A 26,584-nucleotide genomic window follows, 5' to 3' on the forward strand; every position below is an offset into this window, starting at 1 on the left:
CATGGGAAGGTCATGGCACCAATCTTGCTGAATCTGATATCTCAACACTATGTGGAGAGGGCATTAGGTTCTCAAAGAATGTGTCCATATAGCATAAGCTCTGGCCAATCCTAATAAAAGCAAGTACTTCAGAGAAGACATGAATCAAAGAGGATGAGGCAGAACAACAACAACAAGGTACATGTATGAATTTCACTAAGTAAAAACAAATGTGCAGGAATAGTAGAATATTTCTTTATATTAACACAGTACTATGTACAATGGAGGCATTCAATGAAATGACCTGTATACTACTAATAGATTATCTGTCCTGAAAAGCAGTATGTGGAAGTTCTGTATAAAAAGGTTGGCCATAATTATTAGAAAGCAGGATGGGCTAACTTGGGTGGCAGTGGGAAGACCTTACTTACAAACAAATGCTATCTATCTGCTTTGCAGATAATTTATAGAGGTTATTTTTCAAGTAAAGGTTGGACTAGATGATTATGGAAGTCTCTTTCAGCTCTGAAATTCTTTCTTCCTATGACATGCACAATTTTGGACCCACTCAGAAAAGAATTTCACCAGAAAGGGAAATAGTAGAAATACATTTTAAAAGCATCCTATACCTACATATCATTGAATATAAACAAGTGGAGAGATAGGGGATGGGTTATAAATCCTTTGGAATCCATTAGTCAGTGATGGGTAAATCCATAGTAAAGAGGTTAGAAGGCTATCAAAATTGAGCAGATACCTCTCTGACTATTTGAGGATATGGTCAAAGACAATGATTTTCTTGTAAACAAATGTGAAGTGACAGAGAGTTGGCCAGAACTATTTAGCATAAGAACATACAGATCACAGCAATTATAGTGGTCAAAAAAAGGGAAAAGGAAATGGTCAATGTTAAAACAAGGCAGAATCCCCTGTTACTTGAGAGCTATCAATGGGAGTTAAAACTGTTTCACATAGAGAATGCTTACATGAAAGTGGCCAAGCAAATTCAGTGAAGCTACTGATAGCCTTGTTATTGGAAGATTGGATCACTTCCCAACTCTGGTTGGATATCTACTAGTTGGGTAATCTTGGGCAAGCCACAAACTAAATGGATATAACACTTTGCTACTTTCCTTACATAGGTACAATAAAAAGGGCTTTGTAGAAAAAGATAAAACAAAGCAAAACCATAATGATAGAAATTGAAAAGGAAAAAAAAAAGTCACATTTCTTCTCTTCTCTGAGATTTTGCCCTTTCAATAATCTTTTATTTTCTAATCTTTAGTTTCTCATTATGCAGTAACTCTTCTCTACTGCCTATAAATATGTCAATCTCCTCCTATTTTTTAGATTATTCTTCTATATCTCTCCTATTTTCAAGAGGCAAACTGCTACAAATACTATGTGCAATATCTCTACTTCTTTGGCTTCATTCACTGTCATTTGCAGTTGGGCTTCAGTCTTCATCGCTTGACCCTCATGGCCCTTTCCAGCATTACCAGATAGCTCTCTAGTCCTCATTCTCCTTTAGTGTAGTAGCTGACAATGTTTTTTGCCCATATTTTTGAATACTCTTTTCTCACTGGGTTTTCATTACAAAATGTTCTCCTGCGTCTCCTTTTACCCATTGAGCTATTTTCCTCTGTCTTCTTTGCAAGATTATAATATGTTATCTATTCTTCTATCTTAAGGCTTTGTCCTGGGTCCTTTTCCTTCACTCTCTAGAATCCCTCAATATTCCCATGAATTTACCTATCATCTTTATGCAGACGACTCTCAAATCTGTGCATTTTACCATCATCTCCCTTCTGAAATCTAGCCTAGCATTTCCAATTTTGTTTTGCTAAAAACCTCTACATTGGACATATCATTGGCATAATAAACTCAGCATGTTCCAAATTGAAATTTTTATTGTTCCTCTTAAACCTTCCTCTTTCTCTAACTTCCCTTTCCCTTTCAGTCACTCAAGTCCATAATTTAGGAGTAAGTTTTTACACTCACTCTTTATATCTGTTCACTTCCAAGAGTTTAGTTTTTATTAACTATTTAGTTTGTTATGTTTCCTTCTCTCCACTCACATCACAATCATTTTCCTCATCCTTGCATAAATTCTCACCTGGACTATAGCAGTAGCCTCCCAATTGGTTTTTTTTGTTTGTTTGTTTGTTTGTTTTCCTTGTTTTCCCAACTGTTCTTCCTACATTATGATTCTCCTCTCTTTAAACCTATTCTATTCAGTTACCAAACTGATCAGTTCTCACTGTTTTTACTTTGTTCAGTGGGAACGTACAGCTTTTAGGATAAAATACAAACTTCCTCTGTGGCAGAAAATGATTTCCCTCCTACTTTTGTTCTTTCACTTTATTCATAATCATTTGCTCTTCAATTCCTGTGACCATGGCCTTCCTTCTGTTCCCTATATAATATACTCTATTTTCTAGTTGTGTTTTTTATTGGTTATCTCTTGTGACCAGATTTTTCTTTCTCCTCATCCTGGGTTCCTCAAATCCTAGCTCAAATGACCAGAAACTTTTCTTGATTCTCTTTAATGTGAATGTCTTTCCTTGAGACTATCCCCAATTTAGCCTTACATAGGTTGGATATAATTTTCCTTGTTAGATTGTGAGTCACTTGATAGTAGGAACTCCATTTTTGCTCATCTTCATACCCCCAATAATTAGCACCAAACCCACATAGTAGGCACTTAGTAAATGTTTATTATTTTAGTTTGATGGTAAATTTCTATAAAATGGTTAAAAAATCCCAAACAACAAAAAAACTCTAATAGTGATAAGAGAAGCCAAGTGCCAAAAAACTTCACTGAATAACTGTAACTTGAAATTTGTCCTGATTTGTTCCCTCTGCAACACAAAGATATCATAGCACAGGAAAGAGGAATTTTCCATGCCTCATGGAGAGTGTGCATGATTCTTTAAATATACAGAGTTGTTCTAGTTCAGAAATAGCAGAAGGTAGATTATCATTTGTCGACTCTTCTGATTCATCAGCCTTGATTTACACTGCAGGATCGTCCTCTGAATATGGCCCAGAATCTTTTGAAGAAGGATACGTTTTGGAAATGGATGCTTTTACTTTCTCTCCTTTTTAAAAATAAGAGATGACAAAGTGTAGCCTCTTGAAGGTTTTCTTCAGGATATCCTGCTAACTGTTACTAATTACAAGTGCTCTTCCTTAGAGATGCTCTATCTGTTGAAAGGCTGAACCGTTATCCACATGCAGAGTTGTAGCTCATAATTCCACCTGGTACAGAAAAATCCCTGCCTAGGACAAGCACATGAAACAGACCCTCAAATCTAGAGCACCAGGAAGGAGTTTAACTAGAGTGAGAAAACCACCCATCTGGGAACTTCCTCTTTTTAATTAATTCTTTTTGATACCTAGGTGCTTTGCTCTTTATGCTCAAGGACTTTTAGGATCCTCTAAATGTGGTGCTCTGGGGAAAAGCTTTGACTGTCCCAGCACTAGTTATGTCTCTGTCAACTTGAAGCAGAAGTTGAAAGAAAAGGAAACACATTTGCTTTTGCCAAATTCATAATCCTCACCATATATAAATGGACAGCTAAATTCCAGTATTTCCACAATATACCTCCCCTCCCCCAACCAAAACTCAACCAATCTGGGAATCAGTGTGGAATATTCTATTTCTCTACCTAACAAAAATAATAACTAACATTTATATAACACTTTAAAATTTGCAAAGTGCTTCATCTCATTTAAGTTTCACACTAACCCTTTGAGAAAAATATTATGAGCATTATTCTTCTCACTTTTTAGGTGAGAAAATTGAGTCTCACAGAACTAAAGCAAATTGCCTATGGTCACACAGCTATAATGCACCAGATATTAGATGAAATGCATGTATTCTTGAATTCAAATCTAATACTGTAAACCCTATAATATATTGTTTCTTATAGAAAAGTATAACTTAGGGAAGATGTTGGGGCAGGGGACAGAGGAGGAGGTTGAGATGGCAATTTCTTTTCATTTCCAATATTTTCAGTTTCAATTTGAAGTTTACTTAATTTTTTCAAGTTATTCTTTTTTAAGAGATATACTCATTCCAGACAGTATGTATCTCCTCATTGATTCTAAATTGTATTTAAATACTGAGTGTTCAAATTTTGACCTTTTTTGTTTCAATATTTCAATAATGGAGATCTTCCACAGAATCATAAAATGTCAGAGCTGAAGGATCCTTAAAGGTCATGTAGTCTTTTCTTCATGGTACAGATAAAGGAAGAGAAGTCCAAATTGGTATAATACTCCATAGATTAATTAACAAAACTTGGACTATTGGTCTACTGGCATATGAATTTATTTGGGATAAGCAATAATTTTGACTTGGGTTCGTTTCAAGAAAGTGATGATTGTGTGTGTGTGTGTGTGTGTGTGTGTGTGTGTGTGTGTGTGCAAAGGCACAGCTAGACTAATTCAGAATTAATGACCAGATAGACCTGGCTTGAAAAATGACAACAAAAAGTTCTTTTTGAATTGAGTAGCCAGTTTTTTCGTCACACACATTTCACTGTTGTTTTTTATTGCAATTTTAAATCTGGCTTTTTAAGAATGAATAGTACGCTAAGGAAATGTGCCAAAGTTGTGGCTCCTAAATAAAGAGCATATGTCAATTATGCACAGCACTATCCTGCTATTGATATGAGGAATTCAAGTGTTTCAAAGACCTTTCAAGCCCACAATGAAAAGGGATATGTTATAGAAGAGCATGGCTAAAAAATGAAGACCACCCCAAGAACTGGCAAACTTTTTATAAAACAATATAATTAATCCTTAGAAATCAAGCAAAGACCTGCCTGGAACCAAATTTTAGGAAAAATAATCTGTAATGTTCCTGGAAAATGATGACCAATATGGTGAAGGAATTTATAGTCCTCTTCTTTGAGGATTGATCGAAGAAAATGGTTTTAAGTTGAAGAGAAAACTTACTTGATTTTAAGATGATCCTTTGTTCCTCCAGTTTTGCTTTAGATTTCTTAGTCCAGATGTCACCCAAAGCCTATTGTGACAGCCAGGGTCTTTTCAATTTCAAGAGACTAAGAATAGAACTCACTGCAGTTGGTCCTCCATTGCTTGATTTTATGACCTTCTGTAGTTAATGCAGAATATCACTGCATAGTGGTTTTGTAATTGATAATAAAGAGAATTAATGTGTGTGACCAAGCAAGTCATATAACTTTTGTGGAACTTTGATATTATTAACAAATAAAGGTGTTAGACTGGTTTCCCTTTAAGGCCCTTTGTAGCTCTAAATCTGTGATACCTTACTTCTACTCATGATTTATTTCACTTAGGAGATAACTGGTAAATTGATAATTGGCGTTAATTAGTAAGTAGTAATTTGGGATATAAATCCTTTTGACAGAAAGTGTTAAATATAACTGTTATTGGGGATATGAAACATAATTTTCTTTTTTGCATGTATACAACATGTATTTTCCTACACTTTAAAATATGGAGAGGAATGTCACAGACGTACAAGAATATGACTCATTAGTAAGAAATGCAATGTGCTTTGGACTCTGACAGAAGGGCACAATGTAAATAATTAAGAAAGAATAGTGTCATTATAGGATAATATATAGGCTAAAACCTTACTTTAGAGAAAGAAAGTCTGAGGAGGAAAATGAAAATTGAACTCCTAAGAGAAGGTGAGGTCAAGAAAAATAATGAGGTAAAAGCAAAAGGGAGGGGAGAGATACAGAAAACATTAACACCAAAAGATACTGCTTCCTGTACCATCTAGATTGTCTACCAACTACAGTAATAACAATTAGGTCCCTTAGATTTACTGATCTATGTAAGGAAGAAAATGGGCTGGAGAGAATTCTCCATCTCTGCCAACTGTTCTATGAATCCTGACAAGGAAGAGTCAGCAAGGAGAGTGCTTGATAAATGGGCTAGCCAAAAGCCCCAGCCATGCTCCTATCAGCATTTTATCACTGTGTTCTTCATGAAAGCACTTCTTATCATTTACACTGAAAAGCTTTTTCTTAAATCATGAAATGTACATTTTCTACCCAAAAGGCAACTATCTTTGAGTTTTTCTGAACCTCAATGGAAATAATAAATAATAATGATTTTCCATCAGATATTCTTGATTTCACAGGACTCTGAAAATATATTTAACTCCTCATAGCCAGGTCAACTTCAGGTATCTCAAGGATAGGCCAGCAGGTAATTTGATTTGCCCCTTAAATGTCACAAACTCTTGTGCTACATGTAAAGCAGAGAATATCTAGGTTTAGAATAAAATGAAAATTTGATTCTTAAATGTTGTGAGATCACCAGCTATGTGTCAAAGACTTTTCATCTTACAAAAAGCCTGGGGAATTCTTTGAAGTATCTCTTTAGATTGTTCATAAAAGAAACTGGACGAGATTTTATTGTGGAATCGCAAATGTAAACATACACTTTACTGCCTTGGCCCTCTTTAACATCATATAACTCTCATATGGACTTACATTGTGTGATATTGTACATATCTATATCACGCAATACGTATGACAAGAACAATATCAGGCTGATAGATTTAGAGTTGAAAAGTCTATCTAATCCAACTATCTCATATTAAAGATAAGGAAACTTGGACTCAAAAAGGTTGATTGACTTCAAATCGAGTGGGTCTTCCCATAGTTGGATTTTACTGTTCAATATAAGCTGATGACAGATCAACACACACTGACTCTGATATTTTGTTGTTCTCAGCTGTTTTTTTCCAATGATATATGATAGCATATATACTGGGAGGTTGAACACTGTATAGAGGAAAGCATATGTTGCAACTGAGATTCAATTTGAATCCCAGGCCTGGCACTGGATACCTATTTGAATATGTAAAGAAGTACTAAAATGAAAAACAAAATTTCCTATCATTTTCTGATCATTCTCCTATTTTATCTACATTTCCAAAAGTGATTATTCCCTTCTCAAATGTCTCAGAAAGTTCTGTACCTTTTTATTTATACCCATTCATACAACAAGCATTTATTAAATATTTGTAGTATTTACTGTACACCAGAATAAATATAAAATGTATATTTCAGCTTCATGAGATTTATAATCTAGTTTAGGATAAGATATAAATAGAGATAACTGCAATACACAATACTACATAGCATTAGCAAGATGTAAAACAAAGCACATTATGGGATTACAGAGAAGAAAGAATATTATATACTCAAGAGATCAGGTAAAGCATCATAGAAAAAGTGATAGTTCAGTTGGTCTTTAAAGGATTATTAGGATTTCAAAGATTAAAGATGAAGAGGATGTGTAAATGTGTAAAATGTGTATGATGTGTAAAAAATAGCATTAACAAAGGCATAGAACTAAAAGAAAACATTGAGGGTTCAGGGTTTAGAGACCAGACCAGTTTGGCCAGTTCACAAAATATATGGAAAGTAGCAATGTCATACAAATTTAGAATAGGAGGCATACAATTTCTGTTATCTTATAGGACCTTCATTCTTATAAAACTTATCATCATTTTTCTCTCCATCTCTTCACCCTCCAAAAATGAAAACAAAGTGCTATCTACAGTTCATGAGCAAACCAAATTGTGTCAACATCAACATAAATTTGCATTGATCCAAAACAAACCAAGAAAAAAACTCCAAGTGATTTAAAAATTAGAAATCAAGTGTTTCAAAATTCTTCTTCATCTCCTTCTGTCTTCCTTTGTCTTACTTAAAATTCTATCTTCTGCTGAAAGCTTTCTCCAACCTCTCTTCTAGTGCTTTATCTCCTATTTATTATTATTATCTCCTGTTTATGCTTTATATACCTTGATTTGTATATATTTGTTTGCATGTCTCCATTACAAAGTAAGCTCCTTGAGGTCAGGGACTTTTGCCTTTTTTGGTATCCCCAGAACTTATCACAATACCTGGCACATTGCAGGTACTGGATACATGTTTATCAATTGAATGAGTGATTTCCTTGGGCAAGCATATTTTTATTCTCCTGAATTTTAAGCTGGGATTATGTTGGCTCTGTCCAACAATTTGTTATGCAGCACATGCCATATAATCTCTCTGTTTAGCCCCAACTCTTTTATTTCATGTAACCTTTAAAAATCCAATCCTTTCATTTCTATTTTATGATTATATCCCTTCTATGCTATCTATCCCCTTACATATGACTTTCTTACATTTTCTATTTTGGTCCTCTGCCTTTATTCTCTACTCTGTCACTCTTTTAAAAACATTCTTTTCAAGCGGTGCCCCTTACCCCTTTCTAATATCTTTTCTTTTTAGAGAGCTGCTTCATTTCCTCCTATCCTTCAATTTGAAAAGATGGAATTTAAAACTGCTTCATTACCATTGGACCTCCACTGCTCCAAGGCTTCATTGTGACCCTTGGTTCTCAAAAGCTAAGCCAGTGGAATGCGAGGTCTCCTAAACCTGAAAAGCTTCAAATAATAGCTCGGCAACTGTTATCCAAAGCACAGTGTAGGTAGGGACGGTAAGGAAATGCATCATCATATCAGAGCAATTGAAGAAAGAATCTCTCTCCCCACTCTCAGTAACTCATGAAGACCAGTGACTCAATTGAAGTGAAAAGAATTAGGTGGTTGGAATTAGGAAGAATTGAGTTCATATTTGTGACTCCAGGTAAGGCATTTAATTCCTGTCTGCCTCAGTTTATTTATCTCTAAAATAGGGATAATAATAACACCTGCTTTCCAGGGTTGTGAGGATCACAATGTTAAATTAGAAATGTTAAATGTTAAAATATTTAAATGTTTAAAATCTTAAATTATTATATAAATGCTATTATGATTATTCTTTTTTATTATAGCTTTTTATTTACAAAACATATACGTGGGTAATTTTTCAACATTGACCCTTGCAAAATAATCTGTTCCAACTTCCCCCCTCTTTCCCCCCCTCACCGTTTCCCCTAGATGGCAGGTAGTCCAAGTATATGTTAAATACAATATATGTATACATATTTATTATAATTATTCTTACTAGTGACTGTATTCCTACTTGGCTTAGTGACTATCTATACCAGGGAAACCATAGATGCTTTGATTCTATTTATAAAGGTATTAACTTGTAAAAAAGAATCCTTGTTCATTATTCTCAGTCTAAACTATTTTTTCTAGCAATAAAATGATGAGTATTTGAGTCTGCTTTTGCCTTACTAAGTTAAAGGCAATGGCAAAATTCTGGATGGAGAATTGACCTCAGGTCCAGAAAAGTTCTCTCTCTACCATCATGGTTGGCTTTGACTACTGAGTATTCTAGTATAATCACAAAGATTATAATTGGCAGACAAAGTGGTAATCTGCAATGATAGAAAGTTTTCCCTACTTGGAAGTTCTCTGTATAAACATAATGACAGTACCAGTTCTAGTATCTCTCTGCATTCCTTTGACTTGATTAATTTCAGTCATTCCATTGAGATATTTGGAAATTACTTATTTTAGTAGAAGTATATAGTCATTTGATGAAAACCATCAAAACATGTCATTTAAAAAAAGACTAATCAGAAACTATTTAATCAGCTGTTCTTTGTTTTCTAATAACTTCCAAAATGTTCTTTAAATTGCTTTCCCCAACTTCTATTGTCCTCCCCCAATTCTTCTCTAAAATCTTCTATGATATGTCAGTTTCAATGCTTGATTTTTATTTCTTTGTTGCTTCCCTTTCTCCTTTTAAATTCCAGTTTCATAATTTTGCAATTGGTTTTAATTCAACAAGCACCACCCAATGCCTGCTATGGGCAAAGAATTGAGCTAAGGTCTAGAGAGTCAAAAAACCAAAATGTAAGAAGTCTGTTCACAAGTGGTTTCCTTTCTATTGGAGGTGGGGTTGCTGCTGCTGCTGCTCTTGGTAAATACATCAAAGGAACAAAAACAGGATTATAAAGAGCAGATACTATTCAGTCAATCAAGTCATTTCAGCCATGAAGAAACTCTGGACCAGATCGTTGTTAGGGACTTGCTCAAAAAGTACCACAAGTGGGATTGAAACTCATGGGATTCTAAATTCAATGCACTTATTAGTGTACAATGTTGGATACAAACTATATACAATGCAAGGTAATTTCGAGAGGTAGAAAGTGTTAATGGTTGAGGGAATCAGGGCAGACTTCACAAAGGAGGTAAAATCTAAGTTGGTTAATAATAATATTGTTTAATAATAATAATAGCTAGCATTATACAGCACTTTAAATGCTTTATGCAGTTTTATACATTATACAGTACTTTAAAATGTTTTCCATATATAATTTCATCCTCACAACAATTCTGGGTATTTGGTGCTATTATCATTCTCACTTTACAGATTAGGAAACCGAGGCAGACAGAGGTTAAATTACTTGCCCAAGATTATGTAGCTAGTAAGTGTTTGAAGAAGAATATGAACTTAGTCTTCTTTACTCCAGGCCCATGATTCTATCTATTATACTTCCCAGCTCTGTTTTGAGGGAAAAAAGGATTTTCACTAGTAAAGTAGAGCTGAGAAAAGACTACCTTGTAGAGATGGAAGATAACTTATAAAAAAAAAAAAGAATAGAGAAAGGAGAGAAAATGTAATATATGCACAATAGACAGGATTCCAGTTTGACTGGAATCTGGCCTCAAACATTAGATGTATGATTCTAGGCAAGCACCTTAACTTTGTCTGTCTAGTTCCTCATTCATAAAATGAGCTAGCAAAGGAAATAGCAAACTATTCCAGTATTTACCAAGAAAACCCCAAATGAGGTCATGAAGAGTTGGACCTGACTAAAATGAGTGAACAACAATAACCACAAAGGGGAGAAAGAAATAATATTGGCAACTAACCATGAAGAGTTTTGAATATCAAGCTGAGGAGTCTGTTGTTTATTTCATAGGCAAAATGGAACCATGGAAGATGTTTATTAACTAACTTAAATAGGATTTTAGTTCCTGCCTCCCAAGTTTAATGCTCTATCTTGTTTCCTATTTAATAGTAAATAACATATTTCCTTGATATATAAGGTTTTGAGAAATAAATGTGATTGTGGAAATGTGCTTATTTTCTATATTATAACAGAAGTGACTCAATATCAAAATACTTTTAGATATCCAAAAGCACGCAGATAGCCTTGGGATTCCTCAAAACAGTATAATAGAAAATGTGAATTTTTTATCAAGCCTTTGTTTCTATCAGCACCACACTAGAACTTAAACTTTGGTCCAAATTTGTAAATTTATAGCTCAAAGACCTTCTTCTGTGATAATTCCCTCGAGTTGTGAAGCAGTATGGTACAGGAGAAAGAACTGGTTTTAGGGTGAAAGGCTCTGGTTCCTATCCTGCCTCAGAAGCTTGAAACCTGTTATGACATTGGGCATATACTTTATCCTTCTTGATCCTCAGTTTCCTCACTGGTCACTAGAGGTTTGAAGATTTGGCTGAGTTTCTCTTAGCCACACAGCCAATATGGGACAGAGATGATACTTGAACTCAAGTCTTAAATCTATTGGCAATGCCATGCCCCTTTTTCACTTTAGTTTAAGTGGGATAAATCACTTTGATCTCAATTACACTTGAGTTTCCACTAAGATTGAAAATAACTCTATATTCAGGTTTTCTATAAGCACAGCACCAGAATTTTTATCCCTTTGCCAATATTGTTGTCCATGCTTATTAATGGGGGTTTTGAACAGAATCAACTCACATTTCAGCTCAAGTTTGATGAAATCTGTATTCCCCAGATTCTCCAGAAACACTCCATCAGCAGCTGAAGTTTTGAAGTAGAAAGAGATGTCAGCACTTGTTTCCCCTTGGAAAGTGGAGAAGTAAAGGTAGGATGATGGTGTAAAAAATGAGGCAGCATTCCAGTAATTCCCTGTGAAAGGAAAGGAAAAGACAATATACTTAATTTAGGGGCTATACACAGCCAGAACCTAAATAGTATACACTTTCGGAGCTTCAGTAAATCTTCTCTATTAGTAAGGAGCCCACGTTTTACTTCATCTTTCTTAACAATGATGACACCAAATCTCACAAGCAAACACAATTTTGACTTTCTGAAGGGAAAATGAAAAATGTTTTACAGAAGAGTGATAGTTGGCTTTCAACATACTTTTGCAGGGCAAAATCCTCTGTTTAATTTGCACCTCTTGGGGTCTGATCAATATCAAAACTACACACTGAAATCTTTGGAAGTCATTTTAATCAGAAGGGTAAGCCTTCAAATTCCACATAAAATCCGCAATTTGTACCATTATTGATTATTTGTTATATTTATAGAGTAGGTTTCCTCTGCATGTTTCCTCCAAAGAGTGACTGTCTGCCCACATCGATTGCTAATAGCTTTGTCTTATGGTTTTTATCCACATAAGCCATGTTTTTTTTTTAAACATGCATGATGTGAAAGTTTTGTCTTAAAATGAATTCTATTCAGGTAAAATATTTCTTGTAAAAAAATTCAGTACAAACCAAAAATTTAACACTTCTGTTTCCCATATCACCATTTTGTTTGTCTTTGTCCCCAGAGACATTCCTCAAGCACTGAGTAATCTCAGTTGCAGCTGCTATTGAATTGGTGGTAGGATGCAATGACTATGTCTATCAGAGAAACATTGAAAAACTTACTAAGCAAAGCTGTCTGTAATGGAAAATGTTACTAGCTATCATATCATGAAAAAATGTAATTTTATACTTGGAAGGGCCTTTTAGAGGTTAGATCCTAAATTGCTGGCTCAGTCCTTCACCTTGTTCAGGAGTAACAAGTACTTCTGAGTAGTAATTTTCTAGAGTTTTAAGGGGATAACTGCATGATGAATAAGAAGACAGGAATAAAATGGCTAGATTTCCTAAATACATATATCCTCTATTTTATATTATCTAATTTATATTAGATAATAAGAACCTCATTTAAAATAGGTCTCAATATTGCTAGATATGATGAAGATTAAATGGATCCCAGAGGGATTAAGTTATTGGACCCCAGAAGGATTAAGTCCACCATAATTAGGTGGTGTTGGCCCATCAGATCAGATTATTAGGCTTGGAGTCAGGAAGACTTGAGTTTAAATGGTGTCTCAGAATCTTATTAACCAAGTGATCCTGGACAAGGTAAACTTCTCTGCAAGTTTAGTTTTTTTTCATCTGTAAGATGAGGACAGTAGTACTTACTTCACAGGGTTCAAATAAGGATCAAATTGAATAACATAAGTAAAATTCTTTGCTAGGTAATAATGATGATGGTGATGGTGATGGCAATGATGAAAAATTACACCTACAGAACAAAGCCAATCTGATACCCTCAATATTCAAGGATTCTAAATCACAGTTGGATGCTAGCCTAGATGCTAGTCAAACTAATCTGCCCTATAATCTTAGCTAATTCTGATCCATTGCCCAGGACATCTCAACCTCTGTGTCTTCTTCCTATCCAAACTCTTTTTCAGACTGATTAAATCCTGTCTTCCTTGATATTGTCCAAAGTAATCAAGACTATACAAAGCAGGGTCTTTGTTGATACCCAGCAAGGACATCCCACTTCCTCAGCCTGGTGTGGTATTATTCAGTCCAAGCTGCCCATTTAACATCTCAGACAACTTGGATGTGAGATGCATCACATGATAATAATCAATTTTATATTTTATGAAGAACTTTGAATTTATATCATTTAATTATCAAGACAACATTTTGATCTAAGTAGTACAAATATTATTATTTTAATTCATACATGAAATAACAGGTTCAGAGTGGCAAAGTAAATGAGAGGTAATGTGGTATAGTTGAAAGAACCCTAGATTCTTTGGTTTCAGATTTTACTTTTGTCACTTACTATTTGTGTGGATTTGAGGAAGTTATTAGGCCTTTGTTTATTCATCTGTAAAATGAGTGAGTTAAATTAGAATGTCTCTTCTAGCCCTAGATCTAAAATGGTATGATTCTTATGTTATACTGAAGTTTACAGAATGCCAGCCCTTGTAATGGAACCTGAGACTCTCATTATTTCTGCGATACCTTACCATAATCATGAATAAAATTTGCTCATGAATGTTATCTTCTGACACATATTACCCTTCAGAGCTCCAGCAACATTCCATCGTTTCTCAGACACATTCAATGAATAATATTTAGAAAACCCAGGCTGGACTCTATCTTCCTCCCAATTCAATCCAGCATTCATTTACCAAGTTCCTATTGCTCCAAAAGCATCCTGCCATTTGACAAGGACACAAAGACAGTATGAGAAATGGTTCTTGACCTCAAGCAACCTCAAATCAACTGGGTTAGAATATGTGAGAGGGCAGAGATACAGAATGTAAATAGATAAGTAATCCTGTAATATAATTAAAAAAAAAAAACAAAAAAACAAAAAACCAACATTCTTTTTAGAAGTCTAAATCACTAAGAGTAATCAAAGATCCTGGGAGATAGAGGACACTAGATGAGTTTTATAAATTGAGATCAATACTTTAGCACTTCTCCCCCTCCCTGAGAAGCAAGGTGTAGATATGGGTAAACTGAGAACTCAGAAACCCCAGAAGATGGGAGTCATTTAAAGACAGAGATTGCCTAGGGTGATTGGATGTGATATTAAGTTATGCTTGTTTTTGTTCCCTAGAACCCCTTATTTATTTCATCCATAGGCAGAAGAACCAAGAAAATATCCTCCCTGCCACTCACAAAGCCTGCCAAGTAAACAGAATATCTATTCCTTTCAGCTATATACTATTTCACTGTATAAGGATAGGTACTACCTGTGGTAACTCTGTGGTATGTTACACTGTTCTGTGGCGACCTGAATATTGTGATTGTTTGATAAATGTTAATAATTGTGAAGGTTGCTGATTTCTGGAGAGTGCCTTGACTAGCTCTGCCATTTTTATTCTCCATGATTTCATTTACATTTCTGTCTGTGTTTGTTACTGATTGGGAAGTATTTTTATTCGTACAGCTGGAATACATATTATAAAAGCACATATTCTTCTAACTTTAAAATTATTGAAAAGTTGAGAAAATTAATACCAAGCATACGGCAGTAACACCAAAAATGGCCCAGATACTGAGTTAACTACTTATGACGCATGAGTTCCAATTTACTAGCTGTGTGATTTGGGGGGAAATCATTTATTCTCTCTGGGCCTTAGTTAAATCATCTGTAAAATGAGAGGGATGGACTGGATGGCCTCTAGTTTTAAATGTTAAATGTTTCTTTCTCAGTGCTACAACTTGTTTCTGAGTAGAGAAAAGCATGAATCTGCTAATAAATAGAGCGATGATATCCAGTTAGAGTAGGGGAATAGGAAAGAAAGAACAGGGGCTCTGGAGTACAACACTACATCTTGTATTGTTGTATTGTTTGGGTCACCTTAACCAAGTCATTTAACCTCTCTGTGTCTCAGTTTCCTCGCCTGTAAAATGTACGAGATGATTTCTGAAGTCTGTTCCATTTCTAGGCCTATGAGTTTATGAATCTATGTCCAGACAGCTCCTAACAAGAAGCAGTCTTCTCCCTAAAACTTATTCCACAGTCAATAATCCCTATGAAATGATTGTTCTTTCCTCAGATTTCAAATCATACTTTGACTCTCTTGTATTTCTTGCCCAAGATGATTTTGCTTAGTAGTTACCGCATGCTCACACGTATCATGTTCTTCTGTCTCAGACTGAATAGCAAATCTACCTCTGAGCTGAGCCTAGAACAATCCTGTGAACAAGGTAGGTAAGTACTAAGTAGTTGCCTAATGTATATAAATGAATGAATTTGTGCATAATAGAATAATGCTAGTCAGAGGCTGTCATTTTAGCTATTTAGCTCTCATTCTTGTTTTTATAGTCTAGACAAATGAAAGTGGAATAGGATCATAGTCCTAACATCTTTACAGATTTTTTTCAGTGAGTATCAATTTAATAATGATGATGATGTTGATGATAATGATAATCCTCCCTTTTGGACTTCCATCTTCTGGAATTTCTGGGTTCTTCTCAGTTTTCCTATATCTACACCTTGCTTCTCAGGGAGGGGGAGAAGTGCTAAAGTATTGATCTCAACTTATAAAGTTCATCTAGAGTCCTCTATCTCCCAGTATCTTTGATTACTTTTAATGATTTAGACTCCTAAAAAGAATGTTGTTTTTTTTAAAATTATATTACAAAAGGAGCCCTTTTCTCCCTTCATACTATTGCATTTGATCATCTCATTAGCTGCCACAGAATCCATTATTATCACTATTTTGATGATTGCCCAATCTAATTATTCTGCCCTATCTTTGCTACTGATCTTGCATCTCTAACTACCTATTGGACATTTCCAAATGGATATCTCATAGACATCTTAAATTCAGGTTTTCCCAAACTGGTTTCATTTTCCTTCCCACCAAGCCCTCCTCTCTGCTGAAATTTGCTATTTTTATGGATATCACTACCTTCTTCCCAATCATCGAGGCTCACAACCTCAATGTCGATTTTGATTTTGACTTCTCCCTCTCACCCTCTCAAATTTAATCTGTTGCCAAGTCCTGCTAATTCCACCCTCTCAGAACTTCTTTTCTACCCTCCCTTCTCTCTTTGACACACCACCATTAACCTGGTATGACTTTTTCACCTCCTTCATGGCTTTTTACAGTAGTCTCATGGTTGATTTCCTCGCTACAGTCTCTCTCCACTCCTGTCCATCTCCCAATCCTCCTAAAGCACAGGTTTGATCATTTTACCCTCTACTCCCTATTCAGCCAACTACCATGGTTCCCTCTTACCTCACATCGAAAATATAAAATCTTGTTGGCTTTTTAAAGTTATTCATAAACTAGCATCTTCCTGTCTATCTAATTTTCTTATATCTCACTCCTTGACACTACAGTGACACTGATTTTACTGTTCCCTCTTACCTCACATCGAAAATATAAAATCTTGTTGGCTTTTTAAAGTTATTCATAAACTAGCATCTTCCTGTCTATCTAATTTTCTTATATCTCACTCCTTGACACTACAGTGACACTGATTTTACTGTTTCTTGGACATCACAATCCAATTTTCTTGTGTGTAGAGGTTTTTGTGTGTGTGTGTGTGTGTTTCCAACTGTCCCCCATGCCAGGAATCTTTTCCTTCTTAGTTTCTCCAGATTCCTTTAGTTTCTTCAGATTAAACCTTCTACAAAAAGTATTTCCCTATCCCTTTAAATACTAGGGCCTTCCTTTTTGAGATTATTTTCAGTTTATCCCATACTCATCTTGTTTGCACACTTGTTTGCATATTGTATCCATCATTATATCAGAAGTTCCTTGAATGTGGGGATTATTTTTGCCTTTCTTTGTATCTTTAACATGTAGCACTGCTCTTGGTACATAGTAGGTGCTTCTTTATATAAATTGGACTATGTAGTGTGAATTAAAGGTAACATTTGGGAACTATTGGGAAAACCTTATAATATGTATAATTTTAATATCCCCAATAATTTTTCAGATTGAAAATTCAATAAGTAAATTCAACCAACATTTATTAGGTATCCATAATATTTAAAGCATTGTACTAGATATTAGAGATAAAAATGAAAAATGTGAAATAGGAGTTTATATTCTACTAGGAGACCACAAGAGGTAAATTTAAATACATAAATTCTAACAAATGGAAAATTCAAGATGGCTTCATGGTAGATAAACACCTAAGATCCTGTTTTAAAATCTAAAATACTTTTAGAAAGGCAGGTTATATATTAGATTATTTGTTTTCTAGGGGATGAGGGAGGTGGGGAGGAAGGGAAAGAAAAACATGGAACACAAGGTTTTGCAATGGTGAATGTTGAAAACTACCTTGCATTTAAAATGTAAAGAGCTTATATAAAAAAAGAAAGGCAGCCCTTTTTGTAGGGGCAAGGAACTGGAAACTGAATGGATGCCCATAAATTAGGGAATGGCTGAATGTTATGGTATATGAATATAATGGAATATCAATTGTTCTATAAGAAATGATTATCAGGATGATTTCAGAAGGGCCTGGAGAGAATTACATGAACTGATGCTACCTGAAGTTAGTAGAATCAGGAGAACATTGTACCCAGCACCAAGAGTATATGATGATCAGCTGTGATGGACTTGGCTCTTTTCAACAATGAAGTGATTCAGGCCAGTTCCAATAGACTTGTGATGGAGTCATCTGCACCCAGAGAAAGGACTGTGGGAACTGAATGATTAGCATTTTCACCATTTGTGTGGTTGTAGCTTGCTCTTTCTTAATTTTTTTCCTTTTTGATCTGATTTTTCTTGTGCAGCATGATAAATGTGGAAATATGTTTAGAAGGATTACACATGTTAAACCTATTTTGGATTACTTGCTGTTTAGGGGGGAGGGAAATGAGGGGGAAGGGAGAGAAAAAAATTTGCAACTAAAAATTTTTCAAGGGTGAATGCTGAAAACTATCTTTGCATGTATTTTGAAAATAAGAAGCTATTATCAAAAAAGAAAGACAGGTTATACACACATGGAAATATATGTATATGTATTTAAATAAATATATACATACACATATATGGAGAAAGAGACAGAAAAATTGAGGGAAAGACAGAGAGAAACAGATACAGAGAGAGTAGAGGAAATAGAGACAGAGAAGAGAGAGAGAGAGAGAGAGAGAGAGAGAGAGAGAGAGAGAGAGAGAGAGAGAGAGAGAGAGAGAGAGAGAGAGAGAGAGAGAGAGAGAGAGAGGAGCTGCTACCTCTTTGGTGTGAGACTGTTTTAAAAATACACATTTCCTATAGATAAAAGATTGTTTCATCCAAACTCAGGCTTTAGGAAGTGCTAATTTCATGAAGACACAAAAGTGGCTCAGAGTTAATGTATAACTGCATCAGGTGTTTGAGCTGGAGCTCAGCATGAAAGGGGTCAGGGCAGGACATAACTGTGCAGAGTGTTAGAAACTAAGAGTAATCAGAAAGCAGGATTATCTGATCCAGATTTTGGGGCTTTAGTAAGCAACGAGAAAATAGTTTAACCATTGACCAGAAAAAGACTAGTAAGGAAAGACTGCAGGACATCATGTGCTCAGGCAGATACTGCAAGGGATTTTCTAAGCTGAGAAAGGCTTAGTGAGGGGAGTTCTGACAGGTGATAGAGGCCAAGGGAACTGCCTGAGTAGGATTGAACTTGCTGTAGAGAAAAAAAAAAAGTTTTAATTCAATCCCAATCATTATACCTGAAATTCATCAATTCAGAGACAGGATATATATGTGCATGGGTATCTGTGTATATGTGTAAATAAACATATATACTATATTCAAGTATATAGACATGTACACCTATATGTCCATACGTAAACCTCCCCCAGACACAAGTCCATCTCTTTCTATATTTGTATCTCCATATATCTATTTGTTTGCTTGTTTATCTACATAGAACAAGATGTGATGATTAAGCTTGGAGAAAAGCCAGGTTGGAATTGCAACAAACTTTATATGGTAAGAAAAGTTTACTTAGATTCAATTAATAAACTATACCATTATATATTACTGGCATATTATTCGTTGCCCAAGATAACCTTATGCTATATCGTTATCTCTCTCGATGCCTGACTGATCATGGGGTGTGCCTAAGATTCTCAATGAAGGAAGCATAAGGCAAATAAAAAAGAGTTTGGTCCAAACAACAGAGTCTGAAAGGGGAAAACAAAACAAAATAAAATCCTAAAGACCCTGTTTGGATGAAAAAAAATTAGTTGTAATGGAAGAGAGAGTCTTTTGGTTGGAATAATACCACCATGTTTTGTCATAAAAAAAAAAAAGCCTGAAAAAGTTTGTCAACCCAACATTAAGGAATGAAGAATTCAATTTTTTTTAACTTGCTTAGTTGTATACCTCCTGAACAGTAAGAGATATTTTTCCCAATACTTTCTTGGATCAAAGTATCTAGAGTACACAAAAATTCCTTACTACAAATGTAAGAGTTTATGAAGGCACATACTACACACTGACAGACAACTATAAACATATTTGATGCTTCACAATCTAGCTTCAACTTAAAACCTAGCTTCATTTAAAACTTTAGTTCTAGATCTATCCATCTGGTGACCTGAGATAAGTAAATTCCCTATTCAGGTTTATTCCCACCTTGATATAACTGAATATGCCCTTTTCTCTAATATTGTTTCTGTTTCTATCTGCAGTCCAAGCTAGGAATCTCTCCAAGTTTTCTTGGTTAATAAATATTTTGGCTTCTTTTATCTGGCTCTTTCAATTGCCTATTTTGATTAGGTTAGAACAGTATTCTAGCTCTGCTCCTGAGACATAAGCCACATTGTTTTTCACTAGTTTGTGACTTTGGCAGAAAGCTGTGGCATTCTCTGATTTTGAAATTTCAACTACTCCTAAGTAGATAATGCAAATCCACACTTTTATTTTTGGCTTCTGTAAAAAGCTAGTCTTCTCTGTCCTAGCCCCATATTAAATTGCTCCTCACAGCTTTCTTTTCACCTTTTTTTAGTTAGTGCTAAACAATGTTTGTTGAACTTGGCTTGATATAAGGTATGTTATCTTACATGTGATTCCTGCCACTGGAAAAAAAAATGGCTACTCTTGTCATGGGAAAACAATTTACTTCAGGGTTATAGAGGGGTTGAGTTATAAGAATACCTATATTGAAAAACTTTAGATTACAATTCAAAGAAGCTAACTTTCTGAACATAAATGCAAAATTTGAAGAGGATTATTAATATTTTAAAAATGCCATTATTTTTGGCATTATCTTATTGGATAGCATGGCTTCTATGCCAGATATAACAGGTGCTATTTACCTGATAATCTACATTTATTTGTAGAAGACCTTCATTATAAAGAAATTATTTTCTTAATTAAAATATCTCCTTATTAGCATAATGTAAGTTTTTTTGGCAAATCTTTAAGTCTGCTTTTATATAAAAGACTGACTAAAGAAGCTAATATGATTTTTCAGGAATGAGCCACTCAAATAACACAACCATCATTCACAGAGGGCTTATATACATGGAAAATCATACAGTAAACACTAGGAAGATAAAGGAAAAAGATGAAAAAAATAATAAAAACATTCACTACCCTCAAAGAACTTTTAATTTACTTGAAGTAGGCAAAGTTTCATCTCATTAGCAAGCATCAATGCTAACTAAAACAAGTGATCCGCAACTCAGCAAACCTTAAATAATAAAAGTGATTGACATTATATCCTTTACTAAAGTCCTATTTTGATACTTTTCTTTGGGTTGGGCTGATCCTGAGTCACAAAAGGCTATGATTCAGAGGATGTATCTGGTCCTCTCAATTTGCAAGGGGTTTGAATATGACTCCCAAATGCCTATATGTCTGTTGCCTTAGCACTGACCTTGTTCATTTCATATAGGCTCAAGATCAATGATCAAACACATTTTGGTCATATCAGTTCACAGAGTTGCAAACTAGAGGGTTGCAAACTGAATGACAGAACAGAATACCATGCTGATAAATTTGCATATTGATTCAAAGATGCGAGTGTCTCCTAGTTATCACTTGTTAGCTTGGAGTACAGCGGTATTCAAAAGCTTTTCTGTGTTATGGACTCCTTTGGCAGACTGATGAAATCAATAGAAGCCCTTCTCAAAACAATGTTTTTAAATGCACCAAATAAAATGCATACAAAATAAAAATAAAATACAAAGGAAATCAAAATTTAGTGAAAAAAAAAGATATAATTTTTTTCCTATCCAAATTTGCAGCATCCTTGAAATTCATGCAGGGACCCTTTATACTTCAGGTGAAAAACTCCAATCTATGGTATGTGTGGCAGAATAGAGTCTGGCAGAAGAACCAACAATCAGACATTCATCAGGAGGAGTATTCAGGTGTATAACATTTATAATGTTTTCTCCAATTTGGCAGACAAGGTACTTTTCACAATAGGATCTCAATAAGTAGTCATATTCAGCTGGGTTGCTGCTTTTTTTAGTTAGCTTGAGATGGAATGGTTAATATAGTTTAAAATTGATCATGTGCCTTATTACATGTTCTTTAAAAGTGGGTTTAGAAACAACTGTGAAACATGATGCTAATTTTGTTTTATTTTGTGTGCCTGGAATTAGTGACTTATAATAGAAAACGATCCAGCCCTGATGGGAGGAGTTTGTCTGGCATGGATCAGTGAGTTTAGCCTATTCTATAAAACTAGTCTTTAGAGATGAACAAAACTGTTATTACTTAACCTGACTGCCAAGAATGTTTAAGGAAGGAAGTAATTTCTTTTTATTGATGAAGGGCTCTCTACAAATAGACTCAAATTTGTGTGGTGACCTTTTTAAACTGCCTTCCTAAAAATCTTTTTTAAAAATGCCCTGATCACTAATATTAGTCATGCTTGAACCAAGCTATGCATTCCAGGGTTCAAAGTAAAATTTACTAAAAATAGAACAAAAATCATAAATCAACAATTGAATATACTGGAATTTGAAGATAAAGCATCAGAAGCATAATCAACAAGCACTAAAGTTCTTACGATGTGCTAGGGACTATGATGAGTGCTTGGAATACAAAGGAAGGCAAAAAACAGTCCTTAGACTCTTAAGAACCCATATGCTCATTAATATAAGTAACTTAAGACAATGTGACTTGCTCTAAATTCTGAAACTTGACAACTGTGCTCTGTTCTGCCACTACATAGACATATGACCTTTGGAAAGTTATTTCATTTCCACATTTCTTCAAAAGTCTTCATGCCTTTCTACAGAATATGATATATGCCTAGCATATCCTCTCTCATCACCTCTGCCTGTTAGAATCCTTAGCATCCTCTCAGTATCATTGGGAAATCTCTCTGATCCTTATTATTTCTCAAATAAGATACTTTATGTCTTAGCTCTGGACATTTGACCGATAGACTGTCTCTCTTGACTAGAATGCTCTCCCTCCTCTGCTAGCCTTGATTTTGCCTGCTAGCTTCCTTCAAGTTTCCTCTAAAATCTAACTCTCTATTGAAACTTCTTCCGGATCTCTCTTAATTCTAATTCTTTTGCTATGATAATCACCTTCTCTTTATCCTATATATTGCTTGGAATTGTCTTTTGCCTTTCTTCATATCTCCACTGTTTGGCACCATGTTTGGGACAGAACAGTTGCTTAACAAATGCATATTAGATGACTGCTTCCTCTACTTAATTGTTCTCTTTCTTTTCACTTAAATTATATCGCATTTATTTATATATGTAAATATGATAATTATGCTTTCTAGCTGGAGCCAAGATGGTGACATAAAAAAGAGATTTACTTGAGCTTTCTCAAATTCCCATCCAAATAACTTTAAAATAATGTAACAAAATGATTTTTGGAAGAAACAACAAAATGATAGAGTGAAACAATGTTTAGTTCAAAGCAACCTACAATGCCAATAAGAAAGGTAGTGAGAGTGGAGTGCATTCCAATACAGGGTGCACCCTGGAAAGTCAACAGTACACTTTGAGAACAACTGAATCAGAGGGGGAACTTATGGAGTTCTTAGTCCACAGACATTAAAGGAGATGAACAACTGGTCAGAAGGAACCCTTTACTAGCACAGGGGAGCAAAGCAGTATTGTTTTGCCCATACATGGATCTAGGAAGTAAGCTCAGGTTGCAATTACAGGATGAGAAGCAGTATCCCACTGAAGTTCATAGCCACAGAAAAGCAGGAATCCAAATCATAGTCCAGGGCAGAAAAAAAGTTCTTGAATTTGCTCACAGATCTTAGCACAGGCCAGGTGAGTAGGGACCATACCTCTTCTGAGACCAAAGCATCTTGAAAGAACTAAAATTTTACAGATGACTGGAACTAGTTCTGAAGACCATAAGACAAAATCTGATACTTAGGACAGTGTCCCCTCCACTCTAGAAGAAGAGTCCAACTTTTAACTTTATGTTAATAGACTGGAATATGGGTAGAATATGAATAGGATGAGAAAATGAACAAGTAAAAAAAAAAAGCAACCTGACCATAGAAAATTACTTTGGGATGGAAAAGATCAAAACACAAATTGAGAGACAACAAAGTTAAAAAACAAACAAACAAACTTCCATATCCAAAAGCCTCAAAGAAAAATGTGACTTGTTTTCAGTTTCCCCAAAAAATTCTGAAAAGAATTTAAACTATTTTAAAAATCAAATAAAAGACATGCAAGACAATTTGGAAATATAAATGAGAGTCACACATGAAAGTCATGAAAAAAGAACCATCAGCTTAGTAAAGGAAGCACCAAAAATGAAACAACCTACTAAAAAAAAACTGACCATGTACTAGGGCACAACACATCACAATCAAAGAAAAACAGAAGTATTAAGTAAATCCTTTTTTGGATCATAATTCAATAAAAATTACATTGAATAAAAGGCTTTGGAAAGAAAGATTACAAATTAATTGGAAACTAAATAATCTAATTTTAAAGAATGAGTGGATTGACAGAGCCAAGATGGCAGAGAGGATACACGTTTCTTTGTGACCTTCTCCCATGACCCTCAGACCAACTAGCAAATCCAGCCTCTGAGTTAATTCTAGACTGGAAGAATTCACAAATTTTAGGAGTATAACAAATTACTAGCAGAAGATAATTTTGAAGCTCTCCAGAAAAGGTCTGTTTCAATTGGACATGGAGGGAGTCAAGCCAACTAAAAGCAGGCCGAGCACAGACTCCAGTGTAGGCAATGCAGATCCAGGGATGTTGGGGCTCTACATGCTGGAGAAGCTACATGGAGGAATCTACAGCAGTGTTGGCTTCTCTGTCCTGGATGCAAGCCAGTAGATCAGCAGAGAAATTACAAAGCATCCAACATAAACACAAAAGGTAAATAGTGAACCCTCAAAATGCCAGAAATTCACGGGACCTGACCACACCCACCCAGCACTGAGAGTCAGTCAGCACTGACTCACTGTAATCAGTACTGACCAAAATGCAGCCACTGCTGCTTGTAGAGGAAGTTTAGGCTACTTCCCCTGCCCTAAAAACAGATCTCAACTTTTTTAAATAAATGAGTAAAAAAAGAGTTAAAAAAAAAAAAAAAAAAAAAAAAAAAAAAAAAAAAAAAAAAAAAAAAGCTATGACCATAGATAGTTTTTATGGTGAAAGAAAAAGACAGATTTCAAACCCTGAGGAGAATAAAAGCAGATTGTCTCCAGATGAAGCCCCCAAGGGTGCTATAAATTGATCCTTGATACACAAGACTCTCCTAAAAGAAATTATAAAAGATCTTAAAAGAGAGCTGAAAAAAATGGGGAAAGGAAATAAGAACTTTACAAGAGGGTTTGAAAAAGAAAACACAGAAATTATCTGAAGAAAATTCATTACAGAATAGACTTAGTGAAATGGAAAAAGCATATAACTCCCTAAAAATAGATTTGACAAAATGGAAAAAGAAAACAACTACCTGAAAAACAGAATTTGTGAAATGGAAAAAGAAAGCAAACCCCTGAAAAACAGAATTTGTGAAATTGAAAAAAATGTATAAGCAAAACAACTCATTTAAAAATTTAGTTAGACAAATGCAAAAAGAACTAAAAAAGTAGATGAAGAAAATAATCCCTAAAAATCGAAACTCAACAAATGGAAATAAATGACTCAATGTGACATCAAGAATCAGTCAAGTAAAACTAAAAAAAAATGAAAAAATAGAAAAAAAATATAAAATACCTACTTGGGAAAACAATTGATCTGGAAAATAGATCTAGGAGAGACAATTTAAGGATTATTGGACTTCCTGAAAACCATGATGAAAAAAGAGCCTAGACATTATTTTTCAGGAAATCATCAAAGAGTACTGCCCAGATATCACAGAATCAGAAGGTAAAATAGCCATTGAAAGAATTCACCAAACACCTTCTAAAAGAGACTGAAAAATTAAAATTTCAAAGAATATTGTGGCTAAATTTCAGAACTATATGACCACGGAAAAAATATTGCAAGCAGCCAGACAAAAACAATTCAAATACCAAGGAGACATAATAAAGATTACTCAGGACCTAGCAGCTTCCACCTTAATGGATCAAAGAGCCTGAAATCTGATATTCTAAAAGGCAAAGGAACTTGGAATGCAGCTAAGAATAAACTACCCCTCCCCTTAAACTGAGCATTTTCTTTCAGGGAAAAAGATGGACATTCAACAAAACAGGTGAATTCCATTTATTTCTGATGAAAAGACCAAAGCTGAACAAAAAATCTGACTTCCAAATATAGAACTCAAGAGAAGCATAAAAAGTAATGAGAAAAGAACTCTTGAGAACTGTATCTCTGTTATAGGTATACATAGATAGTGCATGTATAATTTGATTTTACTGTTATAATATAAAAAAGAAACTAGCAGTGTAAAGGGGATTATACCAGAAAAAGGAAAAATGGAGGTAAAATGAGGGAAATTACATCTCACAAAGAGACAAAGAAAACCTATCATAATTGAGGGAAAGAAGAGAGGGGGATGAACATTGTGTGACTCTTAGTCTCATCAAATTTGGCTCAAAGAGAGAATATTAGACATATTTGGTTACACAGAGAAACTTCTCACTTTATATAAAAAAGAGAAGGGGTAGGCTAATAGAAGGAAAAATAGAAATAATAGGGGGAAAGTATAAGAAAAGGGGAGGGGTTCTAAAGAGGAAGGGCTGCTTGAAGCAAGTGGTGCTCA

The 26,584-nt window shown here is 34.8% G+C and overlaps 1 protein-coding gene across 1 annotated transcript in view; it reads right to left on the reverse strand.

Moving 5' to 3' along the window:
- CNTNAP2 (contactin associated protein 2) overlaps positions 1-26,584 on the reverse strand; it is a 2,674,182-nt gene that overhangs the window by 288,045 nt on the left and 2,359,553 nt on the right. Inside the window, exon 16 of the mRNA XM_074267631.1 lies at positions 11,671-11,841. Within this exon, the coding sequence (XP_074123732.1) occupies positions 11,671-11,841 (171 nt within the window). The remainder of the gene's footprint in view (positions 1-11,670; positions 11,842-26,584) is intronic.

This window comes from Sminthopsis crassicaudata, chromosome 5 (assembly GCF_048593235.1).
Source record: "Sminthopsis crassicaudata isolate SCR6 chromosome 5, ASM4859323v1, whole genome shotgun sequence".
NCBI lineage: Eukaryota > Metazoa > Chordata > Mammalia > Dasyuromorphia > Dasyuridae > Sminthopsis > Sminthopsis crassicaudata.